Here is a 17,210-nt window from a genome sequence, read left to right on the forward strand (position 1 = left end):
ACAGACAGGAGGAGAGCTGTGAGACAGTAAAGGAATGACAGACAGGAGGAGAGCTGTGAGACAGTAAAGGAATGACAGACAGGAGGAGAGCTGTGAGACAGTAAAGGAATGACAGACAGGAGGAGAGCTGAGAGGGACATTATAGGAAGGACAGACAGGAGGAGAGCTGTGAGACAGTAAAGGAATGACAGACAGTAGGTGAGGCTGAATGACAGACAGTAGGTGAGCTGAGAGGGACATTATAGGAATGACAGACAGCAGGAGAGCTGAGAGGGACATTATAGGAATGACAGACAGGAGGAGAGCTGAGAGGGACATTATAGGAATGACAGACAGCAGGAGAGCTGAGAGGGACATTATAGGAATGACAGACAGGAGGAGAGCTGAGAGACAGTAAAGGAATGACAGACAGTAGGTGAGGCTGAATGACAGACAGCAGGAGAGCTGAGAGGGACATTATAGGAATGACAGACAGCAGGAGAGCTGAGAGGGACATTATAGGAATGACAGACAGCAGGAGAGCTGAGAGGGACATTATAGGAATGACAGACAGCAGGAGAGCTGAGAGGGACATTATAGGAATGACAGACAGGAGGAGAGGCTGAATGACAGACAGACAGTAGGTGAGGCTGAATGACAGACAGTAGGTGAGGCTGAATGACAGACAGCAGGAGAGCTGAGAGGAGACTAATAGCAGTGGAAGGCTCCAGCAAGACGGTAAAAGCAGCCTGGGGTATATCTGTATCTCTGTGGTACCTTTGACTTGGACCTGTAAGGAAGAGCTGGATCACTTTTAACCGAGACTGACAGCCCCATGTAGTCACTCAGCCAGCACCCTGAGGCTAATCACATGACCTGTCTTTATCAATTCACAGGAAGTGATGAAGAGGAAGTGTGTGTGTGTGTGTGTGTGTGTGTGTGGGGGGGGGGGATACACCGTTTGAAGAATGTGACACTATACCTTATCCCATTTAGACCTGAGGCCGAAAAAAAAGTTTTCTGTGTCAGTGGTCCTCAAACTATTTCATGTCAAGGAACCCAGAAATGATATGTAATTGACTGCGGTTGCGCCACATTTTCACGATTTTTCAAAAATAGCAGACCTACAAGCTCGTAGCGTGGCTCTCGGTGCCGCGCTATGAGCTTGTAGATCTGCTCTTTTTGAATAGCTAAAGTATAGCATAATGCTTGAAACACCAAACAGGGTTCCCGACTTCCCGTCCTGAATGGGTTATCTGACAAAATCCTAACTGATGTGCCAGACAAGTTATTATCGTCATTGAATGTCACCGAGATGAGGAACCACTCTGAGCTATACTTATGTTTTTTTATGCTGCCAATAATAGTCAGTCTTAAAGGTTGTGAGAAACGCACGCTGGCAGGTTTTCCCTTAAACACCTCAACAAGGTACGACTCCCAATCCCGACGGCCTTTGCTGCGTGTCTTCCCCCCGTCTCGCTCCCCGTTTCCTGTCGGCCTACTGTCTGTCCCTCCATGGAGGGTATAGAATAAAGACGAAAGCCACAAAAAAAACATAAAAAAAAAAAGAAACACCTCAACAATGTATATGGGGCCGCCATGCCATAGCTGAATGGTTAGAGCAGGGGTTCCGAAACCTTTTAGCTTGTGGCCCAAAAGGGACATTTGTTTGTATTTTATGTTGACAAAATTGTCAGTTCATTTATAGTCATTTATAGTTATAGCTGACAAAATTAACAGTAACAATAATTTGCAGTCACCTATATTTTTTTTCTTTCTATTTTTTCTTTACGTTACCTTTGAAGAAAACAAATTTTCCGTCTGCTCTCTCGTAGGCGGCGTCGATGCGTGGAGGCAGGCCCTTCCAGAACTGGTCGATCTGCATGGGGTAACCCTCCTGCACCTTGTTGTTCCTCAGACGCCAAAACCAGCGGTCCTGGGACAGGTAGGGAGAGAGAGGAGGGACAATGTAAGTATCAAAAATATGCACGCGTGCGCGTACGTGTGAAGGGCTGGAATGTGCTTCTGTCAAAGCAGTGCATGGTGTGGGTGTGTGTGTGTGTGTGTGTGTGTGTGTGTGTGTGTGTGTGTGTGTGTGCGTGTGCGTGTGTGTGTGTCCATATAACGCAAGTGCATGTATTTAATTGAAATAGAATGTTTAAAACCCCCTATGTCTTGATTAATTGAATACAAAGGACCACAATGTGTTATCCTTTTAATGTATAACTGTACCTCTGTACAGTTATAGAAACTATCAATGAGGTAATCAATCAATCAATCAATCAATCAATAATTATCAATCTCATTATTATAGCGTCACAAAATATGTATTGGATATGGACATTTAGTTTCCAGTGCACAGTAAACTATAGCTTATTCAGCTATTCATTAATTAATGACACTGAATCCCTCATACATTATTTGCGTGATGATGTTTCCTCTTTGCCTCATTTGCTGAAATATATAATTAATAAGCTTATATAGTTTGGTTTCCGAAATACAAATTGTGTATGGTTCAGTTCTCCATGGAAACTCTGACACATGTGTACGCACAAAAACTGTGCCACCTATGGCATGAGGCAAGAAATGGTTCCATTCATGTGTAAAATGAAGCAAAATATTACCCCTAACATATCATACAGTATATTGTTGCTGTCGGGCAAAGACTTCTTATCTCCATTTTTTCGCACATTAAATGGTAAATGGTGCATTTATATAGCGCCTTTATCCAAGGCGCTTTACATAGATTGTGCATTACATTCACCCATTCACACACACATTCATACACCGATGGCGGCGGAAACCATGCAAGGCACCAACCAGCACATCAGGAGCAATTAGGGGTTCAGTGTCTTGCTCAAGGACACTTCGACACTAACTCTGTGCACATTAAGGGCCTACTTGATCGTACTACAGCGTCACACAAAAACATAAAGTAGCAGATATACAAGCTCGAAACGCAAAAACATGTGTGTTGAGCTTGTCGATCTGCTACTTTTGTAGCAGATCCGACAGACACGATATGATGATTTCATTTGCATAAAAATGGAGAAAGTCACATCTTGAACGGAATAATCCAACACCTATCAAGATACTCCCTGATGTGCAGAACGCACATAATATATAGATCTTTATTGTCATTGCTTGCATGAAACTACGAAATTCAGTTTAGAGCTTCACCACTGGCATACAAATAAATAACCATACTGTGTACAATAACCCAAAGTGCAATAGTGCAGCTGGTGCAATGTAATAGTGCAAAGTCCAAAGTTCAGTGCAAGACCAAGTCTATTTTCAGTACCATTTTAACCCATTTTGAGCGGGAACCCTTTTTGGTGTTTCAAGCATTATGTTATACTTTAGCTATTGAAAAATAGCAGATCTACAAGCTCATAGCGCGCCACCGAGTGGCGCGCTACGAGCTTGTAGGTCTGCTATTTTTGAAAAATCGAAGAACGACTGACATAGAAAAATAGCTTCTTCAGAAAACTGTCAGGATGTAGAAGACATTTTTAGAATCTGATCTCAGGTCAAAATGAGTTAATACTATAGAGGGGGCTGGGGGATGGGGGGGGCGGGGGGCAGGTTGTTCATTCAGCAGCCTGACAGCCTGTGGGTAGAGGCTGTTGGTCAGTCTGTTGGTTCTGGACCGGATGGATCGATATCTTCTACCAGAGGGCAGACGTTGGAAAAGATGGTGTGCTGGATGGAACTGGTCCTGTAGGATGTTATTTGTACGGCGTAGGCAGCGGGAGGTGAATAATAATAATAATAATAATAATAAATTAGCATCATTAAACAGAGCTTATACTCTCATTGCAAAAGAACCCCTCCAATACTGTATGCTCCATGATTAGTACACAATATGTGCATGTTAGGAATTGTATTCTCATAAACAATGAGGCGAACAATGGAACACATTACATTTACACTGATGCCATTCCGTGTGCGTGTAGGTCATTGTTATGTTATATTGCATTCAATAACATTGTTTTTAAAGGTGCTATACAAATACATTTTATGTTTATATAATTACCACAAATTGTTGTACAGAACTATCAATGCGATAATGACCCTTTTAACCCATTTTGGGCGGGAACCCCTTTTGGTGTTAGCATTATGTTATGCTTTAGCTATTGAAAAATAGCAGATCTACAAGCTCATAGCGTGCCACAGAGTGGCGCGCTACGAGTTTGTAGGTCTGCTATTTTTGAAAAATCGAAGAACGACTGACATAGAAACATAGCTTTTTCAGAAAACTGTCAGGATGTAAAAGACATTTTTAGAATCTGATCTCAGGTCAGAATGGGTTAATGTCAATTACAATCATGCTTATACCCACACCCACACCTGAAGGCGATATAAAACAGATGGGTATAAAAAAGGCATGCGTAATGAATGATGCCCCATATGGCGTATTTGACACCGTTGGAAGATGTGGAAATGGAACACCGGATTGGGTCCACCTCAGTAACCATACCACGCCAGTACTTCCCAGTACAAAAAATAGTGAAAATGAAAAGAATCCCTAGCAAAATGTGTTAATTATAGCTTCAAAATAATCCTAATTTCATACTCAATGACTGTGGGAGTTTGCAAATCTGCTATTTTCAAAGAAATTTGAAATAATTTGAATGATTTGTCACACAAAATATGTTTCGATGAGGGTCTCCTGGGTCAATTATTAACATGTCAATTTTGAGGTCATTGACATGAAAAATTATTCAGGATTTCAATTAAAATATATCAAAATTAGCCGTTCTACAGGCTCAAAACACGTCGCAGAGCTTGTAGATCGGCAAATTTTGCAATGACAGTAAAATATGCACTGATATAGCCGCCCTCTCCATCGTCAAAGTTGCCCACCCCTGTCCTACAGTATAATGCGTTCGGTGACCTTGCGGGCGACCGCGTGGATGTACACCTCCTCAAGCCGTGTCTGATCACCACCGATAAACGTGAGCCACTCACTGCCAGGCCCAGGCGTGCAGGAGAAGGGCAGATGGCGTATACACCTCCATTTTATCAGGAGAAGGGCAGATGGCGTATACACCTCCATTTTATCGGGCGGAAAATTGTTGTATTACAAGCCTGAAGAGGTCTGCCGCATCGTGCTGCATAATGTGCTACACGGCAGGGGTTTTCAATGGATTTCTTTCTTTTTGTCACACTGTGACACGTTGTGAGCTTTAAGAATGTTTTTCTATCACACAAAGATTTGGCGGACCACCCGTAGTAACTCTGAGGACCCCGTAGGGCGTAAGGGGTGCCGGACCCCCCTCTTGAAGACCCCTGTGGTACAGGACACAGTGGTGGACAGTAACTACATGCAGTTACTTTAGAACTGTACTTAAAGGGGTTATTTCAGTGCCCGGGCGGCTGGCGTAGCCGTCTGGGTCTGGGCACCTTGGCTGGTAATCCAGTCTGGCAGTGTGCCGCGGGTTCGACTCCCGATCCCGACGGCCTTTACTGCGTGTCACCCACCCATCTCTCTCTCCCCATTTCCTGTCAGCCTACTGTATACTGTACCTATCTCTCTATTAAAATAAAGGCGAAAGCTGCGAAAAAATATAATAAAAAAAGGGGTATTTCACTTTTCTGGGGGTAATCTTTTACATCTACTCTGGTTTTTGTAAACACCCCCAGACATCTTTTTTTTCCTTCAATATTTAGATACTCATGACGTTCCCTTCTTATGTAAATTTTCACCATGTTAGACTCGATGAAAACACACGTCCCTGATTCTGGCGACCGATATTGTCCTTCTAATGCGTGAAGGGGCTGTGTTTCTTTAAACTACTTCATAAATACCTGTTTTTAAAGGAAAACCATACCACCTTACCACCCTTTTCAAAATATGCATATATGGAGGATGAGATTTAGTGATTTAAAACGTCCGCTCCCCAAAACCACCTCGATGTGCGCACACATACATACAATGCATGCGTTTATGGACAGAGAGTTGCTCACAGCATGACAACAGTGGATTGTTGTGAAACAAGAACTTTGCAACAAGCAAAGAGGAGACCCCGAGCTTTCCCTAGACGTGCAATGTTGGTGAGTTTATCGTCATTTAATCAAATAAGATTGGACTTTTCTGTCTTCAAGGATAGGGCTGCCAGTGGAGGGAATTGCAACTTTAGAGCTTGGATGGCTTCTAACCCATTCAGGGCAGGAACCCCTTTTGGTGTTTTAAGCATTATGTTATACTTTGGCTGTTGAAAAATAGCAGATCTACAAGCTCGTAGCGCGGCACGAGCTTGTAGGTCTGCTATTTTTGAAAAATCGTGAAAATGTGGCGCAAATCTTTGAATATATATTCTTTCAGAGTGAACGTTTTTAACTCAAATCTTTGCTTCTGGAGGTGTCCCTGGAACAACATATTTTGACATGAAAATGTTTGAGAACGACTGACAAACTGACTGACAAACTGCCAATATTTAGAAGGCATGTGTAGAATCGTCCTCAGGTCTAAATGGGCTAAGTTGATTGCGGCAAAAGGTCTGGCAGACAACCAGAGTCCAAGATGGAGAATCTGGGAAACGGGGAGATAAATCAAGCGAAGACAGACGTAACCAGAAGGGATCCGGCAGGAGTGGAATCAGAATGGAATCAGAGTCTGCAGGGATTCAGACGGGAAGCTTCATTCATCAGGAGGTAAATGTTGGAAGGCTTAGCGTAATGCAAAAGATAACACGGCGAGGAAAAAGAGACGGATCTGTGTGTCTGTGTGTGTGTGCATGCATGCGTGCGACCCGTGCGTGCGTGCACGCTCGTTAGCCGGCGGCGGCTCTCACGCTGGCGGCGCTATATAAATGCACCATTTACCATTTATTTCAGTCTCATAGCATAATGGCCTTTAAGTCATATTGACTTGAGTTCAGATTCTAAAAATGTCTTCTACATCCTGACAGTTCTCTGAAAAAGCTATGTTTCTATGTCAGTCGTTCTTGGATTTTTCAAAAATAGCAGACCTACAAGCTCGTGAGCTTGTAGATCTGCTATTTTTCAATAGCTAAAGCATGACATAATGCTAACACCAAAAGGGGTTCCCGCCCAAAATGGGTTAAGTCATATTTTGTCTAACTCTATACCCTCCTAACACTATCACTATGTGCCTACTAGTCTCCTTGACTTTTTTTCCCCCCTTTTTTGTTGCATAATAACTCACTTTTTATCTGCCTTCGTTTACATTAAGCCTAACTCTAATCTCCCAACGCTGCAGATTCACCGTGCATGATTGCCTATGTCCTCAGAATTCTTGTTCCAAAATCAATATCTGCCTAAGTCATCTTTGACAAATATTGTAATAGGCTTCCCTATTTTCTGAAAACCTTCACATTATAACTTTGGCAATTATGCTACAAAAATGGTCTCCTTTAAGTGGCCGGTGTCTGGCGTCAGATCTTGCGAACATCCAATGATTCCTGTTGCTAGACATCAAGAGAGTGCATTGCAGGGACAGAGAAAAGGTCGATAACAAAGTGGATATTCTCCTGATTTGTCTGCTCTGAAGAAGGGAAAAAAAGCCATTTTAGCGGCAGAACGTTGGGAAGATTATGTGTCTTGTGAAGAATGGGTCCAATATTCAGTCCAGTGACCATGGGGCTAAAGAATGGCCAGAAGCTGTGTTCATGTTGGCGTTCATTGCAATCAATAGAGAGTGTATGCACATGCATCACTGTTCCACCAGGACACGACGCCTCATCTAGACGGAGTGGCAAAACATTGAGCAGCGTGGAGCGTTGGAGTTTGGAAGCGCTCGTTGGAAATCACTCAACAGTCCTGAATGCCACCTGTTTCCTAAGCTCTTCATTACTGACTTCTCGCATGCCTCACATGCTTGCGAGGGATCTATCGGATTATTAGCGAGGTAAGCAAGCAAAAAAAATATATATATATCCATTTTTTTCCGGAACAGAAGGGGGGAGGGGGGAGCTTTACAGAGTAAAAGCGGCCATGTCTTCCTGGCACCCCAGAGCTGCTATTTAGAAGGAATCCCGGGGGTGATTGTGTTAAAAAGAAAAACACTTTGCAGATAAAAAGAGGATAATTCAAGCTTTCCGTACAACAGCGATGTTGGCAAGTCTAATGTCGTTTAATACAATCAGATCTGTTTGGATAGGGGTGTCCGGCCAGAAGGTCTGTTTGGATAGGGGTGTCCGGCCAGAAGGTCTGTTTGGATAGGGGTGTCCGGCCAGAAGGTCTGTTTGGATAGGGGTGTCCGGCCAGAAGGTCTGTTTGGATAGGGGTGTCCGGCCAGAAGGTCTGTTTGGATAGGGGTGTCCGGCCAGAAGGTTGTTTTGGATAGGGGTGTCCGGCCAGAAGGTCTGTTTGGATAGGGGTGTCCGGCCAGAAGGTCTGTTTGGATAGGGGTGTCCGGCCAGAAGGTCTGTTTGGATAGGGGTGTCCGGCCAGAAGGTTGTTTTGGATAGGGGTGTCCGGCCAGAAGGTCTGTTTGGATAGGGGTGTCCGGCCAGAAGGTCTGTTTGGATAGGGGTGTCCGGCCAGAAGGTCTGTTTGGATAGGGGTGTCCGGCCAGAAGGTCTGTTTGGATAGGGGTGTCCGGCCAGAAGGTCTGTTTGGATAGGGGTGTCCGGCCAGAAGGTTGTATGGTGTTCCCACGTAATTGCCCGGTACGATGATGTCACACGCATAATAGACTCATGTACACTAAAACTAAAGTGGATACGGGAAGTAAAGTGGAGATGGCGGATATCTTGCTTTTCTATTGTTTGTCTTTGGAGTTGTGAGGTGACAGCTTGACGTGCGGGAGACTTGGCACGATATAAAATACAGGACAAGTAGTAACAATGACCACATAGTGAACATATTATTAGTAGTGGAATACCGGGAGACCAGGAAAATGATTCATAACACCCTCAATTAATTAATTGGTGTGGGGAGAAGAAAGTATGCCCCAAGTTATTTTTAATGATATTTGGTCTTTGATCTATTCATTTCTATGAGGCAGACTTTTGTCCTGCTTCAAAAGGTACTTGGTAAAGACACAGGAGGCATGCAAAGAGAAGATGGCTCCCAGAGGGTCCCCAGCTAAATTGGTTAAACCATTAGGCCTAATTCAATTAAAAAACAAAATTATTACTTCTTTTCTATATTTCTTATGGACCCCCAAAATTTTATGTATTTTGCCGCAGACCCCATCTCAAAATATTTCTTTCCAGGAAACCCCCAGAAGCAAATATTTTAGTTGCAATTGTTTGATTTTCAAAGATTTGCAAGATTTTTCACAATTTTTCAAAAAATAGCATATCTACAATTAAGCTCGCAGCGCCACACGAATAGAAGAGAGGAGAAGAGAGGAGAGAGAAGAGGAGGAGAAACAGGAGGAGAGAGGGATGAGCATCAATCTTAGCTCATTATCATTTGGCTCATGGTGAAACTAGGACACGGCCAAGCACAGTCCCCAAGGACTGCTGCACACACAGACACACACACACACACACACACACACACACGCACACGCACGCGCACATGCACAGTCGCGCACACACACACACACACACACACACACACACACACACACACACACACACACACACACACACACACACACGCACACACACACACACACACACACGCACACGTGCTCCCGCACACGTGCGCGCCTCATATGGTGAAACATCATCCACTATGCTGCTAATGCTTTTCTGTCTGAGGCGAAACGCGGGGAGAAAAGAGGAAGAATAATCGATGCTGTACATCTTAGTGAAGAATCCATGAGGGTTTCTCACCGAGGAGACGTCCCATAATGACTGACTCATCGCTCACACCCACCGCGCCTCGCAAAGCTTTTTGTTCTGACCCAATAAGAACTTTACAATATATGTTTTGCACCCAGTAAAAAAAAACTTAAAACACCCCCACACACATTTCTACAAATGCAAATGCTTGTGCACGCACGCACGTGCACGCACGCACGCACGCGTGCACGCACACACGCACACGCGCACACACACATACACACACATACACACACACATACACACGCACGCGAACGTGCGCGCACACACACACACACACACACACACAAACACACACACAGACACACACACACACACACACACACACACACACACAAACACACACACAGACACATACACACACCAATTTAATAAAGCAACTCAAATAACAAAATGAGAACTACCTTGACATTCAGGTTGATAATGATGCTAAAGCAGTTTGATATGATGCCAAATAGGTTTGAAAGGAGGTACAGCCAACACAATTACTGAGTGCATGCACGCACACACGTTTGTATTGCTGTCTTGTCAGGACAATCAGGACATCAATATTTTACAAGAACAATCTTATGATTGCGTTTTTGAGTGGTGCAGCCACTCCAAGGAACAGCAATGTGTCTGTCTGTCCCTATGTTTAGGGTACCAACAGGTGGCGCTGTTGAGCTTCACACTGTGCACAGGTGCATGATGGGAAGCTGGGTTTTTAGTGTTAGTGTAACACCAGCACAGAGCACAGTGCAGTACAGACTATGGTGTAGCACATGCACAGGTGCATGATGAGAGGCAGTACAGTACAGTACAGTACAGTACAGTACAGTACAGTACAGTACAGTACAGTACAGTACAGTACAGTACAGTACAGTACAGTACAGTACAGTACAGTACAGTACAGACTACATAGTCCGACTGCCAATAGTCCGACAACCAATAGTCCCACAGCCAATAGTCTGACATCCAATTGTCTGACAACGAATAGTCCCACAGCCAATAGTCTGACAACCTATAGTCTGACAACGAATAGTCCCACAGCCAATAGTCTGGCAACCTATAGTCTGACAGCCAATAGTCTGACAGCCAATAGTCTGACAACGATTAGTCCCACAGCCAATAGTCCGACAACCTATAGTCTGAGAGCCAATAGTCAGACAACCAATAGCCAGACACCCCAAACACTCACTCACCACTCAGTTCAGGCGGGTCTGATTTTTACAATTGCTTCGCCTATTTTATTTCTTTATTGTTGTTGTTTACTATTTCTTTGGCCATTTTAAACCTTACCTAACCGTAGATAACCAGGCCTATACTTCATATCCGACACCTAAACCTTAAACTCTTAATAGTAATAAACGAAATAATAATCTAATCCTAATCTGAGTTCTCGCCAGCTCTCGCATACAAACAGGAGGGTCGAATCCTAACCTGGATCGTTCCTAACTGTAAACCTAACTCCCCCAAACCAAAACCTTTTTAACCATTAGAGAATGATTTCCCTCATGAAAATGTGTGCTCGCAATGTGTGTCAAATTCTGCTATGTGGACATTTTGGTCCTCACAAGTATAGTAATACAAGTACACACACACACGCACGCACACACACGCACACACACACGCGGCCGTGTGAGTTGGTTGTAGAGAAGAAGAAAAAAACTAGCTTGGTATTCTGGTTGATAATGATGATAATGCAGTTTTATAAGATTCCATTTAATAGTTTTGAAAGGTACATTACAGCCATTAAAATGAACACACGCACGCACGCACGCACGCACGCACGCACGCACGCACGCACGCACGCACACAGACACACAGTGAGTAGTTGTGGTTGCGTAGATAGATAGACAGTCACACAGACAGTGAAGGCTCTGGAGGGATGTTGGGGTGTGTCTGTGGTTCCAGAGGTGAACCACAGTATATTCCCTCCAATATAAGGAAGTAGATGTCAGTGTTTTCTGTTACTGTTGGAGCCAAGCAGTCTAGATTCTAGACTCAATGGCGCTCAAACATCTAACAATGTGTTGTGTGCCAGGGACCCCCAGAAGGGAAGATTTATGGGAAGGAAACAAATTTATAAATCAAACGTATTCAAAAATATTCACGGATGTGACATTTTTACACTTACTTTTCTGAAGTATATTTGAACTATACACTAAACACTTTGACACAAGTGATTTTCTTATGGATGACTTTAACTTTATCTGGAGCAAATCTCTAAGATATCTGTATCTCAAGTATGGTTTTCAAGTTTTCAAGTACTTTAAACGCCATATTTCTCCATGTTAACAGTTTAAGGGCCCCAGACGGAGATCACAGTCAAGTTCAAGTTCATGGTCAGTTGCCTGAGACGGAGATTGATAAATAGGACGGAGATTAATGATATCAAAACCGGTCGCATCGCTCCACAGCCTAGGAGCGCTTGTTGCCCAATCCTCGGTGTTGCACATGGTGACACGTCATCGAAAATGTTCCCTGCCTGTTTAGCGGACGAAATCGAAATCTTAAAACGTTCATAACTCGCGATCTAAATCATCCCGTCTAATTATGAAAAAAGATGTGTTAGACGGCGCTCCGCGGTCCAGTCGCTAGTCGCAATAGATTTATTCTTACCTCCCGTTGTTGTCGATCGACTCTAGAGTGGTGTGGCTATTGTTAGCTGCTACACAGACATTCAAACAACTGTTTGGTCCGGGCGCTATAAATGATGGGCACATTTTATTAATGGATTAAATAGGCCCGGGCCCTCAAGGTGTTAACCATGTAAGGCAAGAATTGAGCAGAAATCATGCAGCTTTGTAACATGGCGGCTGGACAGTCAGCTAAACTTGCACTAAAAAAGTTATAAAATAATTGGAATCTGGAATGGGACCACAAGAAAGTGGATCGAATTTGGCCCGCGGGTTGAATACCACTGCTGTATTGTCTGTGTGTGTACACCACCAATATCTGTACTGTCTGTGTGTGTACACCACCAATATCTGTCTGTGTGTGTGTGTACACCACCAATATCTGTCTTTAACCCATAGGACTGAGAACAATTCTACAAATGTCTTCTAAATTCTGACAGTTTTCTGAAAAAAACCCTGTTTCTGTGTCAGTGGTGCTCAGGCATTTTCATGTCAAGTACCCTAAAAAATACATGTATTTGGCCGCCGACCCACACCTGAAAATATGTTGTTCCATTTTCACGATTATTCAAAAAATAGCAGATCTACAAGCTCGTAGCGCGGCACTCGGTGCCGAGCTATGAGCTTGTAGATCTGCTATTTTTCAATAGCTAAAGTATAACACAATGCTATAAACACCAAAAGCGGTTCCCGCCCAGAATGGGTTAAACAGTTAAAGTGTTAGGCTGAACTTTTTCCATAAGGTACAACTTTGTTAAACAGTTATACAAAGAAATAAGAAAAATAATCAGCAGCTATTTACAGTATAGTGCATCTTCAGGGAAGATGTTATCCAGGTTAGCCAGGGAACATTTGCTGAGCGCAAATGTTTTTTTTACCTTGCTATTCAAGACCATGCTTCACACTCACACAGAGAAATGCTCGGTGCTACAATGTGACCATTTGTAACTCTGAGAGTGTACAAAATGGTACTAAATTAACCAATTTAGTTCCATTTGTACACTCTAAGATCAACACTGAGGATTTTTGACTATTACGCCTTTTACACCTGGGACGAGGTAGCTTCCACTGGAACAACAGAGGGCTTACTTCACCTTGGATTGCAAGCCGTTCTAACTTTGAAGAATTATATTTTTCAACTGTATTGCTCTGGAGGTACCATGAAATGCCCACCGCACGATAGATAGATAGATAGATAGATAGATAGATAGATAGATAGGTAGGTAGGTAGGTAGGTAGGTAGGTAGGTAGGTAGGTAGGTAGGATGGATGGATGGATGGATGGATGGATGGATGGATGGATGGATGGATGGATGGATGGATGGATGGATGGATGGATGGATGGATGGATGGATGGATGGATGGATGGATGGATGGATGGATGGATGGATGGATGGATGGATGGATGGATGGATGGATAGATAGATAGATAGATAGATAGATAGATAGATAGATAGATAGATAGATAGATAGATAGATAGATAGATAGATAGATAGATAGATAGATAGATAGATAGATAGATAGATAGATAGATAGATTTAACCTGGAGGACAAAGTGATGACATCAACAGGCTTGAAAAGAAAGCTCTGGTGATTATTGGAGATTTTCCAACTCCATTGTGGCAGCTTGCATGGAGAAAATCAATTGAGCACAGTCTGATCCTTTTCAGAACGCTAAAGGATTATTCACATCCAAGTGTAAATAATTTACTCTATTGATTAAGAAGATTGCACGTTTAAAGCACCATCGGTACCTGTGTGCTGACGGAAGAAGATATAAATATATTGCTGCTGTCGAGCAGAAACCTCATATTATCTTCATTTTGTTTTTGCTTTATCATTTCTTTTTTGATAAATTACTACTTGAGTGTTGCACAAAAATAACGCTAACTTTTATTTTCTTTCTTAGTTTTTTTTGTTTGTCTGTGGGTTTTAACTTTCATGTATATTCTTTCAAAAATGTATCTATTGATTTTCCTTCATTTTCGGGCCTGTTGAGAAGTCAAAAGGGAGACATCGAAGAGGAAGGATGGATGGGGAAGGATCAACATATGGAATATCAGAAGAGGTTCTGACATTTGAGGTTTGAGGTCAGATGTAGAGTTGCTGGCCAATATTGATGACATCAGTGATCTCCATATATGGGCTTATTTGCGATAGCAGGTCGCATTTACTATGACATCAGGGATCTCCATCCCCATGATGATGTCAAAGTTGGCAAAACGCGTCGATTCACACCGCGCCTCGAGGTCGTAGATCTGCGACTTTTGAATTTGAATCCTGAAAAGTAACAGTTTTGGGACATATAAGGTTTCCACACGACAGTGACGATAGGCCTACTCAGAGGCGTATCTACAATAAGGCGAGGGCAGGCGTCCGCCTGTCCAAATCCATTTCTGGCCTGGCCAAAATCCATACAATGAGAAAAAAGAGGACAAAAACAAGACCTGAGAACTATTAAAATGGACAGCTGATTGGCCGTTGCGGTAGAGCGCGACCCTCAATCACCCATTGGAATGTAAATGCATGCCTTTCAGCCTTTGTATCCCACTCGTCTGGCAGGTATATCTCTTTGAAACCCTTTAGTGCTACGATTGTGCGCGGGGAGACGACAATTAACATATCTTGCCTGGCCAAAACGTAATTCCTGGATACGCCACTGGGCCTACTATTCTATATTTTGTATATTGCCCCACATCACAAAGAATTCCTCATTCAGAGTTTCATGGTGTCATTGGGGTGAACCTCTCTCTATCTGTGTGTGTGTGTGTGTGTGTGTGTGTGTGTGTGTGTGTGTGTGTGTGTGTGTGTGTGTGTGTGTGTGTGTGTGTGTGTGTGCGCGCGTGCGTGCACGTGTCTCCAGGCAGGCAGACTCCATTAACCCTCCAACCCAGCACAGCTTCCCTGTTTCCACAGAGGCAGGATAAAGGCTGTGACATTTTGCTCCGCTCTGCTTCACTGCCATACGCTTCCGGCATTACACGCACGCGCACGTGCACGCTCACGCTCAAGTGTGTGTGTGTGTGTGTGTGTGTGTTGTTTTTCTGTTTTGGTAGCTATAGGACATACCGACAGTCCGACAGACTGGCTTTAACACCTTGGGATGTTCATAAAGGACGCAAAAAGGCTGGCAAAGTACTGCTGCCGTATGCAATCATTGTTGGCCGTCACATACTGTATGGTGGAGACGCTTGCTACCCATACAGTATTGAGAGATATGCATTGTATCATGAAGACATACAGTTGGGTGCCACCGATATTGTCCCTTATCATTTGACCCATTTAGGCCTGACCTCAAAATTTAAAAAAAATCCTTCTAAATCCTCCAGTTTTCTGAAATAAATATTTTCACGATTTAAAAAAAAATAGCAGACCTACAAGCTCGTAGTGCGCCACTCGGTGGCGCGCTATGAGCATGTAGATCTGCTATTTTTCAATAGCTAAATTATAACATAATGTTTAAAACACCAAAAGGGGTTCCCGCCAAAAATGGGTTAACTGTCCTTTTGCGCAGATCACGCAAACCTCAGCAAAAAGAAAAGGACAATATCGATGGCCTCCAACTGTAGGCTATGCCATGATTTTGTGAAAGTAACCTTAACTGTACCTTTAATATTTGTGTCTCTCCTTTATGTGGAAAATACATTTGGGGGAGCCAGACAGGGAGGCAGCCTAGAGACTTTATAAAGCCTAATTGACGCTGGGCCATGCCAATGGTGTCCCGGACAGGAGGTCACGATAACAGGCAGGGTTACGGTATAAAGTACAAAGCTGTGAATATCTTAAGATTTTTTCTGTTCTTCTCCTGCAGCTGTACAAAAAAAATAATAATGTCACCCACTTCTGCCATAAACCTGTGATGTGACACCAAAGGCTGACTGTGACGAGAGGATGACAGACAGGTACTGTGGGCACATAGACATGAACAGAGGATGACAGACAGACAGGTACTGTGGGCACATAGACATGAACAGAGGATGACAGACAGACAGGTACTGTGGGCACATAGACATGAACAGGGGATGACAGACAGACAGGTACTGTGGGCACATAGACATGAACAGAGGATGACAGACAGACAGGTACTGTGGGCACATAGACATGAACAGAGGATGACAGACAGACAGGTACTGTGGGCACACATGAACAGGGGATGACAGACAGGTGCTGTGGGCACATAGACATGAACAGAGGATGACAGACAGACAGGTACTGTGGGCACACATGAACAGGGGATGACAGACAGACAGGTACTGTGGGCACATAGACATGAACAGAGGATGACAGACAGACAGGTACTGTGGGCACACATGAACAGGGGATGACAGACAGACAGGTGCTGTGGGCACATAGACATGAACAGGGGATGACAGACAGACAGGTACGGTGGGCACATAGACATGACCAGTTGATGACAGACAGACAGGTACTGTGGGCACATAGACATGAACAGGGGATGACAGACAGACAGACAGGTACTGTGGGCACATAGACATGAACAGGGGATGACAGACAGACAGGTGCCGTGGGCACATAGACATGAACAGGGGATGAGAGACAGACAGGTACTGTGGGCACATATACATGAACAGGGGATGAAAGACAGACAGACAGACAGACAGACAGGTACTGTGGGCACATAGACATGAACAGAGGATGAAAGACAGACAGGTACTGTGGGCACATAGACATGAACAGGGGATGAGAGACAGACAGGTACTGTGGGCACACATGAACAGGGGATGACAGACAGACAGGTGCTGTGGGCACATAGACATGAACAGAGGATGACAGACAGACAGGTACTGTGGGCACACATGAACAGGGGATGACAGACAGACAGGTACTG

General features: G+C 43.7%; 1 protein-coding gene across 1 annotated transcript in view; it reads right to left on the minus strand.

Annotated features, from left to right (window-relative positions):
- mmp24 (matrix metallopeptidase 24) overlaps positions 1 to 17,210 on the minus strand; it is a gene marked incomplete at its 3' end in the record, with an annotated part of 130,622 nt that overhangs the window by 24,798 nt on the left and 88,614 nt on the right. The window contains exon 8 of the mRNA XM_079511358.1: positions 1,777 to 1,915. Coding sequence (XP_079367484.1) covers positions 1,777 to 1,915 — 139 coding nt within the window. The remainder of the gene's footprint in view (positions 1 to 1,776; positions 1,916 to 17,210) is intronic.

This window comes from Electrona antarctica (assembly GCF_951216825.1).
Source record: "Electrona antarctica genome assembly, chromosome: 9".
NCBI lineage: Eukaryota > Metazoa > Chordata > Actinopteri > Myctophiformes > Myctophidae > Electrona > Electrona antarctica.